Source organism: Triticum urartu, chromosome 4, assembly GCF_003073215.2.
Source record: "Triticum urartu cultivar G1812 chromosome 4, Tu2.1, whole genome shotgun sequence".
Lineage (NCBI taxonomy): Eukaryota > Viridiplantae > Streptophyta > Magnoliopsida > Poales > Poaceae > Triticum > Triticum urartu.
In genome coordinates, this window is record NC_053025.1 from 18699853 (window position 1) to 18718424 (window position 18572).

Sequence of the window (18572 nt, forward strand, 5' to 3'; positions counted from 1 at the left end):
CAGAGAGATAAGAGACTAGAAATCACTTCATATATTTTGGTAATGGAAAAAATATATAAAGAAAAGGTATTATAAATGACAAACAAAATGCATCTGATATGCTAATTTCGTCATCTTGATCCAAACAATGCAACTGATACCTGGCCCCAGCCATGACCTGAACCTTCACCCCATCGCCATAGAGATCATAAAAGAAGAGCTTGGATGAGGAAACTCTCTTGCTCATGACCCTCCCTTGCAGGCACAAACAAATAATTTCAGGAAGCAGTAAACTTTGGCAGTGCTAACTACAGTTACTTTCACATGGAAATAATCAATACCAGCCAGGCTTTCAGTGACAGTCAGCAGATGTTCACCAGCACCCAAGCTGCTGTACTTGGCCAAATAGTCCGCGATGGAGATCGCGACCTCGAACTTGTGCGGATAGGGGTCGACGCCCGCGCTTCTAAGCGAATCGAGCATCTTCAGCCTATTTTCATAGTATTGCTGCAGCAAGAAGCAGAATCAGCAAAGCTTCTTACTGCTGATAATTTTCTTACTGCTGATAGTTTGGAGAACTGACTGTGGGGTCTGTTTCTTCACCATCCCCAGCAGGACCATGTTGTGGCATCATGCCCACCCCAGCTAGACCCTAAGAAGATAAACACCAGTCATGACTAACCAAGCTGAAAGATTAGGGGCTAAGCGCATGCAGTACAACAAAACCAACAGGCAAAAGAGAAAATTCAGAGGAGTAAAAAAGATCACAAGACAACCAAACTGGAATTTCCTAGTAAAGACTGAGAGACGAGTTTCGAGGGTTACTGCCATCCGAACCGATGAATCGAGACTAGAAACACCTAAACAAACAAGAAAAGGGAGAAGTGCAGATTCTGCTTGAAATACCATGTTATCCCCTTCCTGTTCCATCAACTGCTCCATCTGCCTCCCCCCTCTCTCTCTCTCTCTGTCTCCAGCTGCATCATCAAAACCAAATGAGAAACAGGCATGCCCAAAAGCAGAGCAAGAACACCATCCAAGAGAAGAACAGGAGCACCACTCACTCGAAGTTGTTGGATTCACCTGTACGATGAAGATGAACTTGGCCAAACCGCTGTTGATCCTTCCTCTTTGACTTCCTCCGCGGCGGCTGTGACCCCATTTATATAGGGGGCACGGCAGGTGTGAGCTGATGCACCATTAGACAAAAGGAAGTTTGACGTTTCTTGGACTGGCCCCTGCCTTTTCTTTTCTTTAACTTTCCTTGTAAGTGCGAGCTGACTGTACTTCTTATGTTATTCCGTGGTAGCCAAGTTTCAGGGTCTCATACTATATTTGGCATGGGAGACTTGACCTGAAAAGTCTCAAGACTTGGAATCCAACAACGTGATTCCCAAGTAACAGTATTATTCCCAGCGCAGGTGTTTCAAAAGATGCAATTTCATTCCCGCGACACGTGTCGGAAAACCCCGTGTTCTGAACAGAAACATGTCGATCTGTATTGTGTTGCCTGGGACAGTTACAGGTTTGAGAAGTCGAAATCGACACGGGGAAGCTAAACTGAAAACATCATAAGCCTGAAGGCACTATTTATCTGCACTTCACTTCAAGAACAACTGCCATATGTCAGGACTAAACAGCCGGTGGAAATCAGCTATTGATGATCGGCTACCACCGTTCACAGCAGCTTCACGCCGGTGGCCGTGAGAGAATCGATGACAGCCTTGACCTTGCCGTGGTACGTCTGGTCTCTCGACATGGAGACGGACACCGCGGGGATGCCCCTGAACAGCAGGCGCTCGCCGAGCAGCTTCCCGATCTTGGCCGCCGCAGCCACATCCCGCGTCGACTCCATGCTTGGCCTCAGGATCTTCTCCTGTGAGCTCGCTGCGCATGCGATGGTCGCCGATGGGGTGTGGATGACCTGGGCCGTCACAAAGTTGTTTGTGAAGTGCATCTTCAGAACATAGGGCTTCAGGAACTTGGTGATTGCAGGCGCCCTAGCTGGTGCAGGGATAACCATGTCGGCTAGTTAAGCTGATCTGCATAAGCCAGAAAATAGGAAAAGGGAGTTAGGCAAGAACACATGCAATGTTTCAGAAAATTGTGAATGGTTATAGCGAGTACACAGCAAAAAAGGTACTCCATATGTTTCAGATTCTAAATCCAAGAATGCGTACACATGTATAATGTATCATAAAAAGGGCATCCAAGTTCGATGGTTATGATCAGTTGAATCCAGGGAAAGCATGTTACAGTTCACATCATCATAGTTCATTATTCTTGAAGTAACAATTTCAGCAGTTGAGAAAGTGACAAAGTGATCCAGTAAATAGTAATCAATTCAAAACGTTATGGCTGAAACTGAAGAATTTTTAGTACGCAGCCTGAAGGTTACTGATATGTCAGCACACAGTATAAGTGTATAACATTCGGTAAGAGTTCATAACAGAAAGTTGGTTGGTCCCAGTGTCCCACTTTCAGCCTTTTCTTCCTAAAGCGTTTAATCAAGACTAACCGCAAACCATTTAAGCAAGTTGACATACTCCAAGGACCATACTGAGGAGAAAATCTGAAAATGATACTACTAAATATGGACATAAAGGAGTTACTAATCCGGGCAAACATTTTTGAAGGAACATCAAAACAAATCCAGCATGGATGTTTTCTCATTTGAGACTTGCAGAACTCCCTAACAATACCACAAGCAGGAAATGAAAATTTTACTTTAGGAAGATTGTATCAGGTAGGCATGTTGTCCTTTGAATGCCACCATTCTTTTCTTCCGTTCCATGGCATATAAAGTTGGGAGTAGTCAAAGTGTTGGAAATCACTTTAATCAATAAGTATTTTGCTTCTACAGAAATCAGTAAAGATACAAAAAATTCCACCAATATATTGAATACCAAAAGGCCCTCATTCAAAGCTAAGACATATTGTGGTGCCATATCCAGGGTTGAATTACAGACTGAACTTGGAAACCCCAGGAGATCACAATGAGTAAGCAAGAATTCTTCTACGCAAGATAACAAGCAAGGAATGTTCTCAAGAAACCATAACTGGAAGTTGAGCTAAGTCCACCGGTGTGGTCACAAACACTGATGAAGCTGTCTTATCATTTGAGACTTGCAGAACTTGCTTACAACACCACAAGCAGGAAATGACAATTTTACTATAGGAAGATTGTATCAGGTAGGCATGTTGTCCTTTGAATGCCACCATTCTTTTCTTCCATAGCATATAAACATGGGTGTGGCCAAAGTGTTGGAAATTGCTTTAATCAAGAAGTTTTACTTCTACAAGAAATCAATAAAGACACAAAAAATTCTCACCGGTATATTCAATATCAAAAGGGCCTCAATTAAAGCTAAGACAGGGCTGAATTCCAAACTGAACTGGGAAACCCCTTGAGATCACAATGAGTAGGCAAGAACTGTTCTACGCAAGAAAACAAACAAGAAATGTTCTCCTAAAGAAACCATAACTGGAAGTTCAATTAATTCTACTTATGTAGTCACAAACACTGATGAAGCTGTCTTGTCACTTGAGACTTACAGAACTTGCTTACAATACCACAAGCAGGAAATGACAATTTTACTCTAGGAAGACTGTATCGGGTAGGCATCTTATCTTTTGGATGCTACCTTTCTTTTTCTTCCATACAATAAACAGTTGGGCCTGTGCACAGGACAGGATGCAACTTGCTTCTTCAGAGGATAAACTTTTCAGGCACATTACGAACACTATCAGGTAAATGTATTCCTTTATATACTTATAAAGCTGAATAATCTCACATTTGCTAGTCAATGCATTCTATTCAGTTACAACCAACGCCAATTAATCAAAGAAAACTTTCAGATCCACAAATAAGCAGTGAAAGCATATATCGGCATTTCACTTCTACGCAATGTTTGATAAACTTAATTCAGTTCAGCTTCAAACCAACATATCGGCATTTCACTTCAGCCTTCGGGGGATACACAATTTCCACAAATATATCCTATATCAGAAACCATAGATTGGATTAAGACCTACTGCACTGTATTTGTGAACGAAAATGTTCTAGGATGGGAGTGATTCCAGAACTTGAACTCGAAACCAAGTCCTGACGATATCATAGAAAAATGCTACTGTACAAATGTTTCTCCACAAGAAAATATGGACACAAAGGAATTATTACACCGGACAAACATCTTTGGAAGGAACGTCAAAACAAATCCAGCATGTACATTTTCTCATTTGAGACTTGCAGAACTTCCTAACGAAACCACAAGCAGGAAATGATAATTTCACTTTAGGAAGATTGTATCAGGTAGGCATGTCGTCCTTTGAATGTCACCATTCTTTTCGTCCGTAGCATATAAACTTGGGTGTGGCCAAAGTGTTGGAAATTGCTTTGATCAAGAAGTTTTGCTTCTACAAGAAATCAATAAAGACACAAAAATTCCCACCAGTATATTCAAATATCAAAAGGCCCTCAATTAAAGCCAAGACATATTGCACTGACATATCCAGGACTGAATTTCCAGACTGAACTGGGAAACCCCTTGAGAGTTGAGATCACAATGAGTAAGCAAGAGCTGTTCTACACATGGAAATAAACAAAGAATATTCTCCTCAAGAAACCATAACTGGAAGTTGAACTAAATCCACGTATGTGGTCACAAGAACTGATGAAGCTGTCTTATCATTTGAGACTTGCGGAACTTGCTTACAATACCACAAGCAGGAAATGACAACTTTACTCTAGGAAGACTGTATCGGGCAGGCATCTTATCTTTTGGATGCTACCTTTCTTTTTCTTCCATACAGTAAACATTTTGGCGTGTGCACAGGACAGGATGCAACTTGCGTTTTCAAAGGGTGAAATCAGTTGGGCGTGTGCAACTTGCTTCGTCAAAGGTTAAAATTTTCAGGCATGGAAAGGGGTCGGCCCTGCATGCCACTGGCGTATGAATCATCCAAGGATCATGGAGTCGGAGCTGCGTCCGCAATAGCATCAGCTGCCAGTCGAGATCGAGAGAGAGTCTTACCGTGGGCGGGGTAAACGGCGGCGGCGCTCTGCTCCCGTCGGGGCGGGCGGCGGCGGCGGCGGCGGCGGGGAGAGGGGCACAGGCACTGACGTTTCGCCCTACAAGCCAGAAATGCAAATTCAGAAGAGCGCAGGGGCCCGAGTGAAACAAAAACATCGGAAGAAACAGACGGCCGACCGAGAGCGAGAGCGAGGCGTCCCGAATCTCAACGCTTCATTCAGGCAGCGATAGTTCGGGGCAGCGGCGGCGCGATGCAGGCACTGGCGCGAGCGGCGCGGGGGCTGTGGCCGGCGGCGGCTGCGGCGGGGAGGGGGCAGGCGCAGCTGCAGGCGGCGCGGGGGATCGTGGTGCAGGTGAGGGACGGCAACCTGGAGCGCGCGCTGCAGGTGATGGAGCGCAAGATGCGGTCCAGCGGCATCGAGCGGCTCATCAAGCGCCGGACGGAGCACCACGTCAAGAACTCGGAGAAGCGCGTGCTCGCGCGCAAGGCGCTCATGGCGCGCGTCCGCTCCCAGGAGCTCGGCAAGAGCCTCCGCGACATCCTCATCAAGAAGATCAGGTCAGCGCCACCGCCACTGCCGCTCCCTCCCCCCTTTCTCTGGCACAGTACAACATTCGTCGTGATGGTTGCGAGTTGCTGCGGTGGGCTGTGGTGCGCTCCAGGTGCTCGACGAAATGCCGGTTGCGGTTTTGCTTGTGTATATAAGGGCGTGTGGGTTAGGTTCCGCATGGTAGGTGTTTGATGAAATGCCAGAGTGATTGATTGCAAAATTGTGAGAACGTGAGATGCAGATCGGTTATACTATCCTGGGGCTTGGTATGGGTGCTTACTACTTTAGAGCTACGGGCTGTTGAACATGGAGAAGATTTTGTGATAGAGTGAACTAGGTTGGCCTCAGATTAGATATCCAGAGACAGTCATGCTGTATTGGGTAATCCCGTCACCGATGTGATGCATATCAGAAACCGAGAAAATTGGAAGTCCATGATCCACAAACTTATAATAATCTAGTAAAAGGAATACAGGTTTGATCACTTTAATCAACAAAAGATCGTTTTAACCCTTGAATGTTGGCTTCGTTTATAAGTTCAACATTACTTGATATGAAAGTAACTTTATTGATGTTGTGTTAGTCAGTTAGTTGACATAGTTAACCTCTGACATTTAACCCTTGAATGTTGACTTAATGTGTAAGTCCCCTTTGTTTGTTTGCATCAGCGTTGAGCATACGGCATAAACCTCTGATATTTAACTGGAAGTGTTAGATCAACTCTATAGAATTCATCCGGTCATGTGCAATGCAAATGTAGAATGTGATAGTATATGGTAATGAAGTAATGAGTGATGAACCATATCAACTGTCAAGGACGCACATATGAACCAGTATGAACTCTCCCGTTTCCTTATGACAACATCAGCATACTGAATCTCATAGTGCACAACATCTACTTATGAGTTGTATGAGACATGTATAATCTTAATTCTGCTGGGCTGCCATTTCTCATTTACTATCGTTTCAGAGAATACATGCTAAACAAAGTAAAACTAATATCCTGGTAAAATTGGAAAAACAAATCTGACATTGCACTGTCCTATTTTGGCACGAAGAGGTTAATTTAAGTATATTGGATGCAATTACCCCTTATATTATGGGACGGAGGGAGTACTTTTCAAAACCAATTCCCGCAATCAACTGCACTAACTGAAAAGACCAGCTGAATTAGTCCATGCCAACTTTCTTCTTAGCACCTTGCCTGGTGCAACTACATTGCTTCCTGATCAAGCAGTTGGGTCATGGATGATGGATGGTACAATTTAAATTGCTACCCCTAGGATTGCCTTGAGGTTGTAGCTGTGATCAGTTAGATGATATAGCTAGTGCAGCATATATATGTCGAGTTACTGGATGAACTAAATCGGAGGAGAATCCCAAATGGAAACGGTAAAGATTCAAATATAGGCCACGCACTGACAGTAATACACAGGACAAGTATGATACAATAACATTATCTGACTGCTTACGGTTAGGTTATTGCATGGTTTCTAGAGCTTTCACATCTGTATTCACATTATTGTGGTTATTGGTTATTCATATCTGATGCATCATCATGGAAAAGTTTATGACACATGTTACTGCACTGATCACATGCTTGAGATAATTAGAGAACGGAGGCAAATAATTCATTTTCAAACCCATTGATGACAATATGACCACACAGGTGCAATCATTGTACTGCGATGTTGTATATATGTTGTTAGGTCTGTACTGCCTCAGATTGGGGGCACCGTGCTGTGGCTCCATATCTATGTAACTTAGTATTTCTGTCAGATACGTAATACTGCATTGGGCATGAGGAGTAAAATAGGCAAACCGCTAGCATTTACTGATATAGAAAGTCGAGTATGTTGAGCAGACTAATTTCTTACAAGGCATACCATTTATGTGATTAGCACGTCACATCAGAGTGAGAACTCATTTCATTTTAGTAGGAGGTACTTACTGTATACTGTTTTTGTGATGCTGTTTGCACTTTGCGAAACTATTGTCTGCAAGAGCTTTTAATGGGGCCTCTAGTCTAAAGTACATAGTCTTGGAGCCTAATTCAGTATTATATACTTAAATTTGTTGAGTAAACGTTGTAGCACTATGCTCCATGAAAGCCTTCAGGCAGAAATCGGCGTTACTTGTAAACTTTGTTGTATGAATCACATTTTTTCTATCTGTTTACCGAAGAGTGTTTGCTTTGTGCAGGGGTCAGTAAGGGCATCTCTCAGCGGGCAGCATTTCAGCAACATTCAGCGGTACTACAGGAGGGTTACAACGCTATTTGTCATGGGTGCTCCATGTTGAACATTGTAATCAATCTCCATGATGGGATGTAGTAACTGAGCTGATGATATTTTTTTGAACTACAGATCTGTTTACAGCAGGTTGATAATAACTTACCTGCATGCCAAGAATCTTTTTACGTCTTGGATCATAGGCAAGGTTATGATAAATTGTTTGTTGAGGAATTTTTATGGTACACCTTAGTAATGTACTGTTCTTGGTGTCTCTGAATCTGCTATGGGTGCATGTGCTCTGTGTGCAATAATTCAGGCCTTTTTTTTGAGGAAAATAATTCAGGCCTTGTGTTGCTGATGGAATGATGACCATATGCAAACAGTATGTTTCCACCCTTTGCTAGCCTTTTCCAATATTACTCCTCAAGAACTCAAGCCGTTGTTTTACAATCCTCTATCCACCCTTTGTACACATATTATGGCTAATATGTTGTTGTTGAGCCATCAAGTTTCTTCATATTATGCTCTTTTCAACTCCAACGGATCATGGTAGCTTCGGGCGACATAGGATGGCCCGCTAGGTAATTGGGACGTTTAAAAAACGAATATATGGTTTGACCAAGCGAAACATCCTAGTATTATGCGAACCACGACTCTTTTCACCCGCTTAGAGCAACTCCAACGCAAGGACCCAAACGAACACCGATTTTGTCCGTTTGGGTTACCTGTCCGCCTAGTGGACATGGGGCGGACAAGCCTTATATCCAACGCACGTCGACCCAAAACTCTCCGCGCCGCCCGCCCCCTCCTCTCTCCCTCGCGCCGCCCGCCCCCTCCTCTCTCCCTCGCGCCGCCCGCCCCCTTCTCTCTTCCTCGCGCCGCCCCTCCTCTCCTCCTCGCGGATCCCCTTCCCCGTGAGATTTTTCTCTGCTCGCGCCTGTGCTCGCACCGCCGTCCGGGCCTCGAGCCCCAGCAGGAGCGCGCGGAGGAGCCCTGCGCCGGTGGCCTCGCTGGGGCGTGGAGGAGCGGCCGAGCGCGCCGTGGCGACCTGCTACGGTGGCCTCGCGGCGGCGCGGAGGAGCGGCCGAGCGCGCGTCGGCGACCTGTGCCGACGGCCTCGCTGCGGCGCGGAGGAGCGGTCGAGCACGCGTCGGCGACCTGCGCCGGTGGCCTTGCTGCGGTGCAGAGGAGCGGCCAAGCGCGCGGTGGAGACCAGCACCGGTGGCCGTGCTGCGGGCGTTGCAGTCGCTGACATATGGGACCAGGGGCGGACACGAGCGGGCGATGGCGGTGGACGAGAGCGTCCGCTTCCGTCCGCTTCGTACCCATTTGTTCCCAGATTTGGGTCAGGTTTGGGTCGGGGACGGACAGCAGGCGGACACGGACGTCCGTTTGGATCGTCCCGTTGGGCCAAGTTTTCTGTCCGGATGACCCAAACGGACAAAATGGGTCCTCCCATTGGAGTTGCTCTTATGTTCTCTCTACTGACCATCATGCTTTTCTCGTCAAATGGCCGTCTCCACCCTCACTCTAGAAAAAGACGTGGTGTGTCTTCCACACCCCTTTGGTTTGCCATTGCTTCGCTCATTCATCACCCCTCCACTTTACTCGCTCCCTCTTCATCTATAACTCGCCCAAATAACCACATTAATTACTATGTTTACAACGGATGGTGGTCCACTAAGCTCTTCACCTCATGAGATATGTGCGGCGAAGACAGGCGTTCTTCATCCTCTCACCTTAAATCAGTATTCGAATAAAAACCTCAAAGGCCTTGCGGCTTTACTGTAAGCCACGCGTCCGTGGAAGGGAAGCCCGGCGATAGGATCTGCCTCCGGTGTCATGAAAAGCTCTTCTGTTGGATAAGCATCAACTACTCATGATGCTTTTGTCGCATCACGATGAGCCTTTTGGCATTGTGGACGAGAACAAAAAAATTATCCTTTTTGCTAGGAAAACACTCAGATAAGAATGAGAAGAAAAAATCATTGTTATCTCTTTTCTTATATGCTAAAATGGACAAAAGTAGTGAACAATAGTACATCAGTCATTTTGTTGTATGATTTTGAATCCAGTTTGTTTCCAAATGCATGTACAAATGTCTTGTTGCATCGTATCATAAATTTTGATTGAATTTGACCGGGCTATTAAAATGTAAAACATGCCACAAATGGTTTGTTGTGACTTGTGAGCTAAGAATACAAAATTCAAATGGCAAACAAGCACTTCAAATACCAATTTGATACATCATGCAAATAGTCATAAAACGTTCGAGTAAGTATGAAGACTCCACAACAATACCACCATAGTCTTGTGACAAAGCCATATACATTCAAGAGGGCTCTATCTATCGCCAAATATGAACAGTATTAAAACTTAAATTGAACTTAGCATGCCAAACCCAAATAACTGCAAAATCCCATTTTGTGATTAGAGAACAAACTACCCATTGGAGAAAAAAGACAAAGTTTACCTCTTATGGAGAATGACCTACACCACAACCTTGTTCATGGGATTCATGGGTATGGTCAGACTTGGCAGAAATTGGTGGAAGTTGTCAAGTACGTTTGTAAACCCCGCCTACATTCAAAATAAGTTTTAAATATAACAAATGCAATTCCCCTTGAATGTAGTCACATAAGACACCACATGTTCGGTGCCACTGCCCAATGACTTGTCAAGCTGACATCACAAGCCAAATAAGCTCACATATTCGACACTACTAGCCACACATTTGTCACACTGGCTTTGCAAGCCATGAAACGATGATAGAAACCACCGCCGTCAAGTGCGGCCACACATATTGTTCATGTGCATGCAACAGGTTATGCATGGTATAATAACCAACTCATCCTCATCACAAAGTTGGCACGCACATACCTTTTGCCGACTTGGATGTAGGATGGGCGATATTTCCTAGCTACGAGACGCTTTAAGTGGAGATAACCGCGGGACCGAAGAAGAAGTTCTTAGATGATGGGGTAAGTGATGTGTGATGACCTAACATGAATACATGGTTTCCTCAGACCCGTGTCTCCATGGCCAGTCATGAAATGTGAAAACGGGACGATGGCATGACGGCACAGCTGGGTCTACAACGAAACATCTAGCCGACCACTATGCACTGACACGGCTGCCTCGTAGCCCCAAAGGGGCTCCATCATCGTCCTTTTGCGGTACCAACATTCAAGAAGCAAGGGGAGAGGGACGCAACTGCACGTGGGAACTAGATAGAGGGATATAACAACCAAGGGCGATGACGGCTGGCGTGAGGGTGGAGCCATCGTGGCTAGACCGAGGATCGTGGCAGATCAAGGGCCACTACATGGAAACGGAACGCGATCATTGATTGCTCTTGGTTGGAAAACCATATTGCGACGGCAACTACAAACTGATGCATGCGCGGACCAGCTAGGGAGAGGGGATGCCCGTTCGCATGACCTAGGAGCGATTTTCCTATACGACTGCCATTTAGAAAAGGCATCAATCAAACCAACGTCTTTTCTCAAATACGCACGAGCATGCGTATCATTCATTAAAGAGGAGGGGGAAGAAGGGAAGAACCCCGAAGTAACCAATGTACACGGTGTATTTACATGCCGGCTATTTCGACACTACCAAGAAAACGAGAAAAGCTACTAGCACGGAGCTGCCCACCTAACTACCTCTGCATTTTGGGCCACCTTGCCAAACAAGCCTGCCTTGGTCCAGGCCTCCCATTCATCCATGATCCGCTACTTGAAGAGAGCTACTGATGGCGTTATACCATTGAACACCACGTCGTTCCTGTGCTTCAGCATCCAAAAGACTAGAAGAGAGGTTGCTCTTGTAGTTTTCAGGTTTGTGTCCAGTAGGTCCTGCCTGATACCATCAAACCAACGTCTTTATTGCACGTCGCGGGCTCACGGAGTTTTATAAAAGCCCGTGAATCTGTTATCTTGGGGTTTATGAAGAGCGGCGAGGATGAGGTGTGAAACCATGAATAAACCACCACCACCGGTTTCCTGAATACTCCCTCCGTCCGTAAACATAAGTCTTTCTAGAGATTCCGATATGGATTACATATGGAGCAAAATGAGTGAATCTACACTCTAAACTACGTCTATATACATCCATATTAAAATCTTTAAAAAATATTTATATTTAGGAATAGTAGTAGAGTAGTAAATACCATGGTCCATGGCACAGGCCAAAGCTGTGTAGTGTACCATGTGTCCCATACTACCTGAATCTGTATTGTGGGGTTGACTGAAGTTTCTGAAGCCGGTGGGCAGAAGGTGCGGCAGGCCCACAGTTTCAACGCCATAAAGCCACACGGGTCACGGGCGGTGGGGCGACGCGACGGGAATATTTTATTTTATTTTATTTCCCTTCCTCGCCGAGGAGAACCAGGAAAAAAAAAATTAGTGTTAGCTCCAACCCGTAACGCCAGTCCTTTCTCCCCCCGCGGCGATCGCCGGAGAGGAGAGGAGCGGAGGGGATGGACGCGGCGGCGCCGTCGCGGCGCGCGGGGCCGAGGCGGGACAGGCCCCTCATCCCGCCCAACTACGTCAGCCTCCGGGACCTCCAGGAGCTCCGCCTCAAGGAGCAGGCCGAGCGGCGGCGGCGCCAGGAGGAGGAGGAGGCCGCCGCCAGGAGGGAGGCCGAGCAGGAGGAGGAGGAGCGGCGGCTGCGGAAGGAGGCGGAGGAGCAGGCCGCCGCGAGGAGGGCCAAGGAGGAGGAGGCCGTCGCGGCGAGGAGGGTTAGGGATGCGGCGGCGGCGGCGGAGATGAAGGGCTCCTCCTCCTCGTCGCGTGCCCCCTTCAGGTATAATGAGAGGCCCCGCGCAGGGCCGCGCGGGGAGGGTTCGGCCCTGAATAGTGGTGGCGCCGCGGGAGGCAGCAAGGGGCCGGGCGGCGACGCGGCCGATGGAACCCTAGGCGGCGGAGGTGGAGGCAGGGCGCGGGATGAGGGGAAGGGCAAGGCCTCTGCGGGCTTGATTGCCGGCGACCCAGCCGAGACAGCTACCAGCGGCAAGCCGAACGAGAAGAGCAATGGGGAGGCCTCTGGATGTCAGGGCACCGCATTGGGGACGAGCAGCGTGCCAGGCGAGCTGGCCGAGGTGGACACTGCTTCATACCGAGGCGGCGTCAAGCCGAGGTACAAGAACAAGGGGAAGAAGGGTTTCGATGGCCGGAGCACAGAGACAGCCATGACCGGCTCTTTGGTTGAGGCGGTGAAGGCATCGCCACCGCGAGTCGTTGATTCGGAGAACAAGGGGAATGCTGGATCGAGTAATCAGAGCACTGGAAAAGCTTCGGCAAGCTCACAGGGCGAGGCAGCTGAGGATTCACCACTGCAGGGAGTCAAGTCGGATAACAAGTGGAATAAGAAGAACAAACCCTCAGGAGGAAGGCAGGCGGGCGCACCACCGAGCGGCGATTGGCCGAACAGGAGGAGGGACCAGCCTCGTCCGTCCGCTGAGGGTAGCCGCGGCCGGAGGAATGGCGATGGTCAAGGAGCCGTATGGGAAGTAAAATCCGATGGCCTTGGGGGAAAGCAGCCGGAGGTGGAGGGGAAGGCCCACTCGCATCCGCCCACTGAGAGCAGCAGTAACAGAAGGAGGGGCAGTGGTCAAGGAATGATCAGGAAGGGAAAATTTGAAGACTCTGGGGAGAAGGAGCTGGTGGTTGAGATGAGGGCGCATCCGCATCCAGCTGCTGACAGCAGTAGCTATCAAAGCAGCAGCGGTGATCAAGGAATGGCCGGGAAGGCAAGATCTGAGGACTTCGGGGATAAGCAGCCGGTGGGAAGGAGCAGCGGTGATCAAGGGATGAACCAGGAGGCAAAATCTGAGCGCTTCGAGGAGAAGCAGTCGGCTGTGGAGATGAGAGCTGTAAAGACCTACCGTGGGCAGCGGCCTGGCGGTTGCAGCCGAGTGAATGGCACCACAAGGCAGCCCGGCAGCATCTGGGTTCCAAAGGCTGCTGCTGTCCCAGTCCGCACCGAAGTCGGAAACATTCCATAGACAGGAAGTATATATAGTAGTAATATGTGGCAAGATGTGCCAGTGGTAGATTTTCGACAAATGAAGGTGCTAAATCCTATTTATAAATAGGAAGTGCATGTAGAATGTAGGTGCCCATGTAGGGCCGGCGGGCTTTGAGATTGCCAAATTGGTTTGCCAGACTTTGATATTTGCTAGATTGGTTCTGCGGTAATAAAAATATTGTAATCTCTGTAGATTCCTGCTGTAATTAAATCATTGCAATATTTTGGTGGAATTTGCACAAGATCCTTGCATTCCAAACATATTGCGTAAACAAAAAGGCGTGGCATTGCAGGTGAGGATGGTGAATTGGAATTGACTTGTATGTGCAGTACATTCACTGATCATTGTGAAATTTACTGACTGATGCAGAGTTCAACTCTGAAAACTGAAGCATGTTTCCTCATTTCAATTCCTCATGTTACTTAGCGAGTGGCGCCGCAAGGCAGCACTGCAGCATCTGGCTGCCCATGGTTACTGCTGTGCTGGTCCGTTACGAAGTCGGAAACTTTCCATAGACGGGAAGTATATTTAGTACTAATATATGTGGTAACATGTGCCAGTGGTAGATTTTCAAGTAATGAAGGTGCTAGATCTTATTTATAAATATTAAGTGCATGTAGAATATAGGCGTCCATGTAGGGTTTGTGGGCTTTGAAATTGTCAAATTGGTTTGCTGGACTTAGCTATTGCCAGATTGGTTTTAGAGTAATATTGTAATCTCTGTAGATTCCTTCTGCAATTAAATCATTGTCATTTTTGTGTGAAACTGGCACAAGATTCTTGGGTTCCAAACAGATCGCATAAACAAAAAGGCATGGAATTGCAGGTGAGGATGGTGAACTAGAATTAACTGATTTACTGACTGATGCATGTTTCCTCAATTCAATTCCTCATGCAACCTATACATTCTGCTGTTTCTGGTTTTACTGACTGATACCTGTTTCCTCAATCCAATTCCTCATGGAAGGTATACATCTGCTGTTGCCAGTCAGCGATAAAATCAAGCTACAAGGTGTTTGTGTTCTGCTATTTCAAATCAGAGACAAGACAAAAGCAAAAGGGTTAAACTGGTGTAGAAGCATTGCTAGCTCCCCTTGGTTGATATGAGAGTATCCTCATCCGAATATCACAGTGAGTATGCTGCATTTCTCATCCAAAATGTTTTGCATGCTAGAACCAAAACATCACATATTGCTGCATATACTGATGATCCCCTGAATCACCGTCTAATTTCTACTTCCCATCGCTTCATCCTCGCACTGTTACCTCCCCTAAAGCGAGGGGAAGTACCTGCTCATACCATATGGTAGAGCGTAGAACTCCTCGCTTCTGCCGTCATGCCTGTAGGACTTGAATTTCTCCAACCACAGCCAGCCCCTGTCCCTCCTCACATGGGGTTCCCAGTAGAGGTGTGTGCAATCGAGAAGGTAGGCAAGTATGGCAGCAACAGTCGCGGGCGAGGAGAATATCACGTTGACAATGACATTGAACTGAAATTTCAATGAATAAGATGGTGTAGGTAGTGATCAGTGTGAAAGTTATATTTATAATAACTAGGTTGTGTCACCCTGTAGTTGAGTCTACATACCGCTAGCGAACGTGTGTGAGCTGGTCCAAAGCCGTAGAATGTCTCAAACTCCCGGAAGTACTGTGGTATGGATAGCCCCAGGAACAAGGAGATGCCGAGTATAAACTTGCTTCTCCGGGTGTTAAGGTTGCAGTATTGAAGGAAGCAGAGGCCTGCAGCAGCTGTTTCAGGCAGAAAACAAGATCAACAAAATAAAAATGTTATGAACATTCGAGGATTTGATTCCATAAAATTCTGGTGGATTGTTATGTAATGCTCACCTGAATAAGCAAAGAGAACACAGTAGAGTGCAGAGAAAATTGGCAATGGGATAGATGCAAGAATTGCCCCAAATTTTCCTGTTGATTGTTAAGCCATGTCACCCAAATTAAGTCGCTGACTATAAATGGTGATCACTGATCACTGATAGTGCTGAAAGATTCAGAGAATAGGATCACTACCAAACAGCGAGAAGAAGATCATGAACAAAGCTGAAATCTTGATGACTCGTCTGCTTCCAACTCGCGTCAAGGCCAGTAGACCGCAGTTCTCACTACACAATATAACAATGACAATCAGTTAGATATTTCATTTAGGTGATTTCTGAGCAATGATTCTTAGCAGGCTAAAGTACTAGAGTAGATGTAGAGCTCATTACACTGAAGCTGCTGTGCCTGTCAACGTACCGCACATCCCATCTAGTATGATAGATATACCCTGATAGTTTGGAAGTTGCTTAGCAGTGAGTGTGCTGGAAGCAAAATATTCACGAGAAAATTCAAGCATTTAGTCGTGTTATTCAAGTACCTGCCAGCCAATTCCACGAGCGAAAACTGAAGGCGGGACGAATGTCGCGCCTGCGTATCTTGACACTGCGATTAGTGTGCCAGTAGACTGAAAGTAAAATTGTTCATCAGACTAAACCCAAGAAATTCCTTGTACCTAATGCTACTCTGTTTTGCAGAATTGCGGCGATCCGATACAGTCCCAGTCTCACTGAAGTGCAGAACTGAAGATGTGTATGTACCTCAATAAGCGAAGCAAAGGAAGCGGCCATCATGGCGAAGCAGTCTTGCGCGCAGAAGATGGGGTATCCCCACTGGAACGGGTAAGGGAACCTGACCCTGCTCATGGCAGAAGCAACAGGATGCGTATGTCAGTGAGCCACTCCAAGGAGCATGAAGACTAGGCAGTAAGGCTTCAGAGTCAGAGGCCATACCAGGGCGTGGCATGGATGAGGCCGGAGCTGTCGGTGCGGCAGCTGAACTGCGTCACGGGGTTCCTCTCGTCGTATGCGCCGGCCGCCGTCAGTATCTCGGCGAAGATCCACACGATGATCACCGTCACCAGCACCGCGCACCGGCCGAACACGAAGCTCCCTTTGGCAAAGTAATGGGTCGCATACTGCAAGGGCAAAAGAAGAGACGGAGGTCAGGAAAAGAATTCCCAGTTACAAATCTAGAGAAAAAGAGACCAACTTCTCCTGATACCTCTGAGAATATTAGGAGCAGAACGAGCGTCGGGAGACCGATCTCGATGCATTTGGCGACCTGCAGAACAGCCAAAGTGTGTTGACAGAATTCAGAGACTGAATCAAGAGGGGAACAATCCAAGCAAAAAGCAACAGCGAGTGGCAACAATCATGGCATCAAGAGCTCCTGTCTTTACCCCTGGGAAGGCGAAGTAGAAGAGGCCGAGCGCGGAGAGCGTGACGAAGGGGACAGCGGCGAGGGGGCTCAGGAACCTGGCACGAGAAGCACAAGCAGCGTCAGTGCAACAAGTAACAGAGAGAAGGTATTGATGGGGATCGGAGACGGTGGCGTGAGGCAGCGAGCGAGGAATTGTCGGACAACCTTATGAAGACCCTCCATATGCCGAAGAAGCCGATGACGGCCTGGAAGACGCCGGCGATGATGAGCGCGCCCTGGAGCGACCGCATGGTGTACACAAACCTCTGAAAGAAAACGGCATCGGTCGATCAGTCAGTCAGTCGTGCAGCCGCCAGCTGCTGCGGTGCAGGACCAGGACGGGACGGGACAGAGCAGCAGGGAGAAGTGCAGAAACGGGGGCCGGACCTCGAAAGGGGCGCCGATGAAGAGGATGTATCTTGGGCTGATGATGATGGCGACGGCGGCGTAGATGTAGGTGAAGGAGCCGCCCATGACGGCGGGGAGCCGCGTGCCGAAGTGCACCTGCAGGAGCGTGTTGATCCCGGCCAGGAAGAGGATGGTCTGGATCACGATCGCCTTCTCCTCCTGCAATGCATGTGGCACGAGCTCGGTCGTCAGGACGAGGAGCACAGGGGCACCATGACAGGACGGAAGGGATGGAAGATGAGGCTCACATGGCCGCCGCCCATGATGGGGACGAGGATGGTGGCGATGATGACGGTGGTGCCGAGCATGACCAGGTAGTGCTGGAACGCGACGACCACCGTGGTGACTGCGGCAAGGGAGAAGAAGCAGGGACGTCAGTCAGAACTCGGAAGGAACCACTGGTGAACCGGCCTAGCTACCGGCTGCGGATGAGTGAGCGGCGAGGGCACGCACTCCATGGCGGCGGGCTGGTGATGCAGTAGTCGAGCTCGGCGTACTGCTCCCTGCAGGGGTGCGGCACCAGGTCCTCGGCCTTGACGGGCGACATGGCGCCGGCCGGCCGGCGAGCGGCGAGGAGGGGAAGGCGAAGGGGGCGGGGTCAGTTTACAGTGTAGTGAAGCGGCTGATGGTGGTGGAAGAAACGCAGGCGCGCCTCCATTTATGTAGCCGGTGGCCTCTCCCGCTTCCTCTGTCCGTGCGTTTCGTCATGTCGCTGTGCGCTTTACCACGTCTCTGTCGGTGGATGAGCCGCCTCTTCTGTTCTCTTAGTGTCAAAAAAAGATGTCTTACATCTTGGGACAGAGGGAGTAGTTAATCGTACGAATCGCAGTAACTTTGGAACTGTACGAATTGCAGTGGTTTTTTAGTACGAACGATGTCGTTCGCTCCAAGAGGCTCTAGCCAGACGCCCTGCGCCCTTTTCCTCACACACACCGCTAGAGGCTTGCCATGCTATAAAGAGTTATAAATTGCCACGTTGCACAACGTAGTCGTCGCTAGGTGGTCTACGGATCTGGATGTAATTTTTATTATTTCTAGTGTTCGCTGTACTGTCATGATAGGAGATGAATAGCTTGCAATT

The 18572-nt window shown here is 47.8% G+C and overlaps 5 protein-coding genes and 5 non-coding genes across 11 annotated transcripts; 2 read left to right on the forward strand and 8 right to left on the reverse strand.

Moving 5' to 3' along the window:
- Window positions 1–11: 11 nt before the first annotated feature.
- Window positions 12–1270, reverse strand: LOC125550318 (lysine--tRNA ligase-like). 2 transcript variants are annotated; one of them, XM_048713288.1, is made up of 5 exons: window positions 1063–1270; window positions 886–956; window positions 563–631; window positions 321–486; window positions 12–234 (listed from the first exon to the last, which is right to left on the reverse strand). In XM_048713288.1, exons 1-5 carry the CDS (start codon window positions 1139–1141, stop codon window positions 23–25), a joined length of 597 nt encoding a protein of 198 aa, XP_048569245.1. In that variant the 5' UTR covers window positions 1142–1270; the 3' UTR covers window positions 12–22. The 2 variants fall into 2 exon arrangements, with proteins under 2 accessions (XP_048569245.1, XP_048569246.1); XM_048713289.1 differs by having other exon boundaries at window positions 1044–1268.
- A 133-nt stretch (window positions 1271–1403) lies between these two features.
- LOC125550320 (50S ribosomal protein L18-like) lies at window positions 1404–5208 on the reverse strand. Its single transcript, XM_048713290.1, has 3 exons — window positions 5190–5208; window positions 5013–5110; window positions 1404–2021 (listed from the first exon to the last, which is right to left on the reverse strand). Exon 3 carries the CDS (start codon window positions 2000–2002, stop codon window positions 1658–1660), a length of 345 nt encoding a protein of 114 aa, XP_048569247.1. The 5' UTR covers window positions 2003–2021; window positions 5013–5110; window positions 5190–5208; the 3' UTR covers window positions 1404–1657.
- Window positions 2637–2754, reverse strand: LOC125555167. The gene has a single exon (XR_007304598.1). It is a non-coding gene; the product is annotated as a small nucleolar RNA snoR104 (small nucleolar RNA).
- LOC125555166 lies at window positions 3083–3200 on the reverse strand. The gene has a single exon (XR_007304597.1). It is a non-coding gene; the product is annotated as a small nucleolar RNA snoR104 (small nucleolar RNA).
- Window positions 3508–3625, reverse strand: LOC125555165. The gene has a single exon (XR_007304595.1). It is a non-coding gene; the product is annotated as a small nucleolar RNA snoR104 (small nucleolar RNA).
- LOC125555168 lies at window positions 4203–4320 on the reverse strand. Its single transcript, XR_007304599.1, has one exon. It is a non-coding gene; the product is annotated as a small nucleolar RNA snoR104 (small nucleolar RNA).
- On the reverse strand, window positions 4655–4772 carry LOC125555164. Its single transcript, XR_007304594.1, has one exon. It is a non-coding gene; the product is annotated as a small nucleolar RNA snoR104 (small nucleolar RNA).
- Window positions 5193–8081, forward strand: LOC125550321. Its single transcript, XM_048713291.1, has 2 exons — window positions 5193–5571; window positions 7766–8081. The coding sequence occupies exons 1-2, from the start codon at window positions 5264–5266 to the stop codon at window positions 7773–7775; spliced, it is 318 nt and encodes a 105-aa protein (XP_048569248.1). The 5' UTR covers window positions 5193–5263; the 3' UTR covers window positions 7776–8081.
- Window positions 8082–12141: 4060 nt separating this feature from the next.
- On the forward strand, window positions 12142–14069 carry LOC125550323 (collagen alpha-1(III) chain-like). The gene has a single exon (XM_048713294.1). It carries the CDS (start codon window positions 12278–12280, stop codon window positions 13802–13804), a length of 1527 nt encoding a protein of 508 aa, XP_048569251.1. The 5' UTR covers window positions 12142–12277; the 3' UTR covers window positions 13805–14069.
- Window positions 14070–14823: 754 nt separating this feature from the next.
- LOC125550322 (nucleobase-ascorbate transporter LPE1) lies at window positions 14824–18331 on the reverse strand. The gene is made up of 14 exons (XM_048713293.1): window positions 17945–18331; window positions 17740–17837; window positions 17471–17650; window positions 17249–17349; window positions 17064–17139; window positions 16886–16945; window positions 16615–16799; window positions 16423–16519; window positions 16203–16289; window positions 16054–16112; window positions 15857–15948; window positions 15677–15754; window positions 15417–15577; window positions 14824–15318 (listed from the first exon to the last, which is right to left on the reverse strand). The coding sequence occupies exons 1-14, from the start codon at window positions 18036–18038 to the stop codon at window positions 15100–15102; spliced, it is 1587 nt and encodes a 528-aa protein (XP_048569250.1). The 5' UTR covers window positions 18039–18331; the 3' UTR covers window positions 14824–15099.
- Window positions 18332–18572: the final 241 nt, after the last annotated feature.

Coding starts and splice junctions, on each gene's coding strand:
- LOC125550318 (XM_048713288.1), bottom strand. CDS start 1,141: ATGGGGTCACAGCCGCCGCGGAGGAAGTCAAAGAGGAAGGATCAACAG. Junction 487..562: donor GTGAAGAAACAGACCCCACA/GTCAGTTCTCCA, acceptor TTCTTGCTGCAG/CAATACTATGAAAATAGGCT. Junction 235..320: donor TGTCACTGAAAGCCTGGCTG/GTATTGATTATT, acceptor TGTGCCTGCAAG/GGAGGGTCATGAGCAAGAGA.
- LOC125550320 (XM_048713290.1), bottom strand. CDS start 2,002: ATGGTTATCCCTGCACCAGCTAGGGCGCCTGCAATCACCAAGTTCCTG.
- LOC125550321 (XM_048713291.1), top strand. CDS start 5,264: ATGCAGGCACTGGCGCGAGCGGCGCGGGGGCTGTGGCCGGCGGCGGCT.
- LOC125550323 (XM_048713294.1), top strand. CDS start 12,278: ATGGACGCGGCGGCGCCGTCGCGGCGCGCGGGGCCGAGGCGGGACAGG.
- LOC125550322 (XM_048713293.1), bottom strand. CDS start 18,038: ATGTCGCCCGTCAAGGCCGAGGACCTGGTGCCGCACCCCTGCAGGGAG. Junction 16,520..16,614: donor CTCATCCATGCCACGCCCTG/GTATGGCCTCTG, acceptor TGCCATGAGCAG/GGTCAGGTTCCCTTACCCGT. Junction 16,290..16,422: donor CCTTTGCTTCGCTTATTGAG/GTACATACACAT, acceptor TTTTACTTTCAG/TCTACTGGCACACTAATCGC.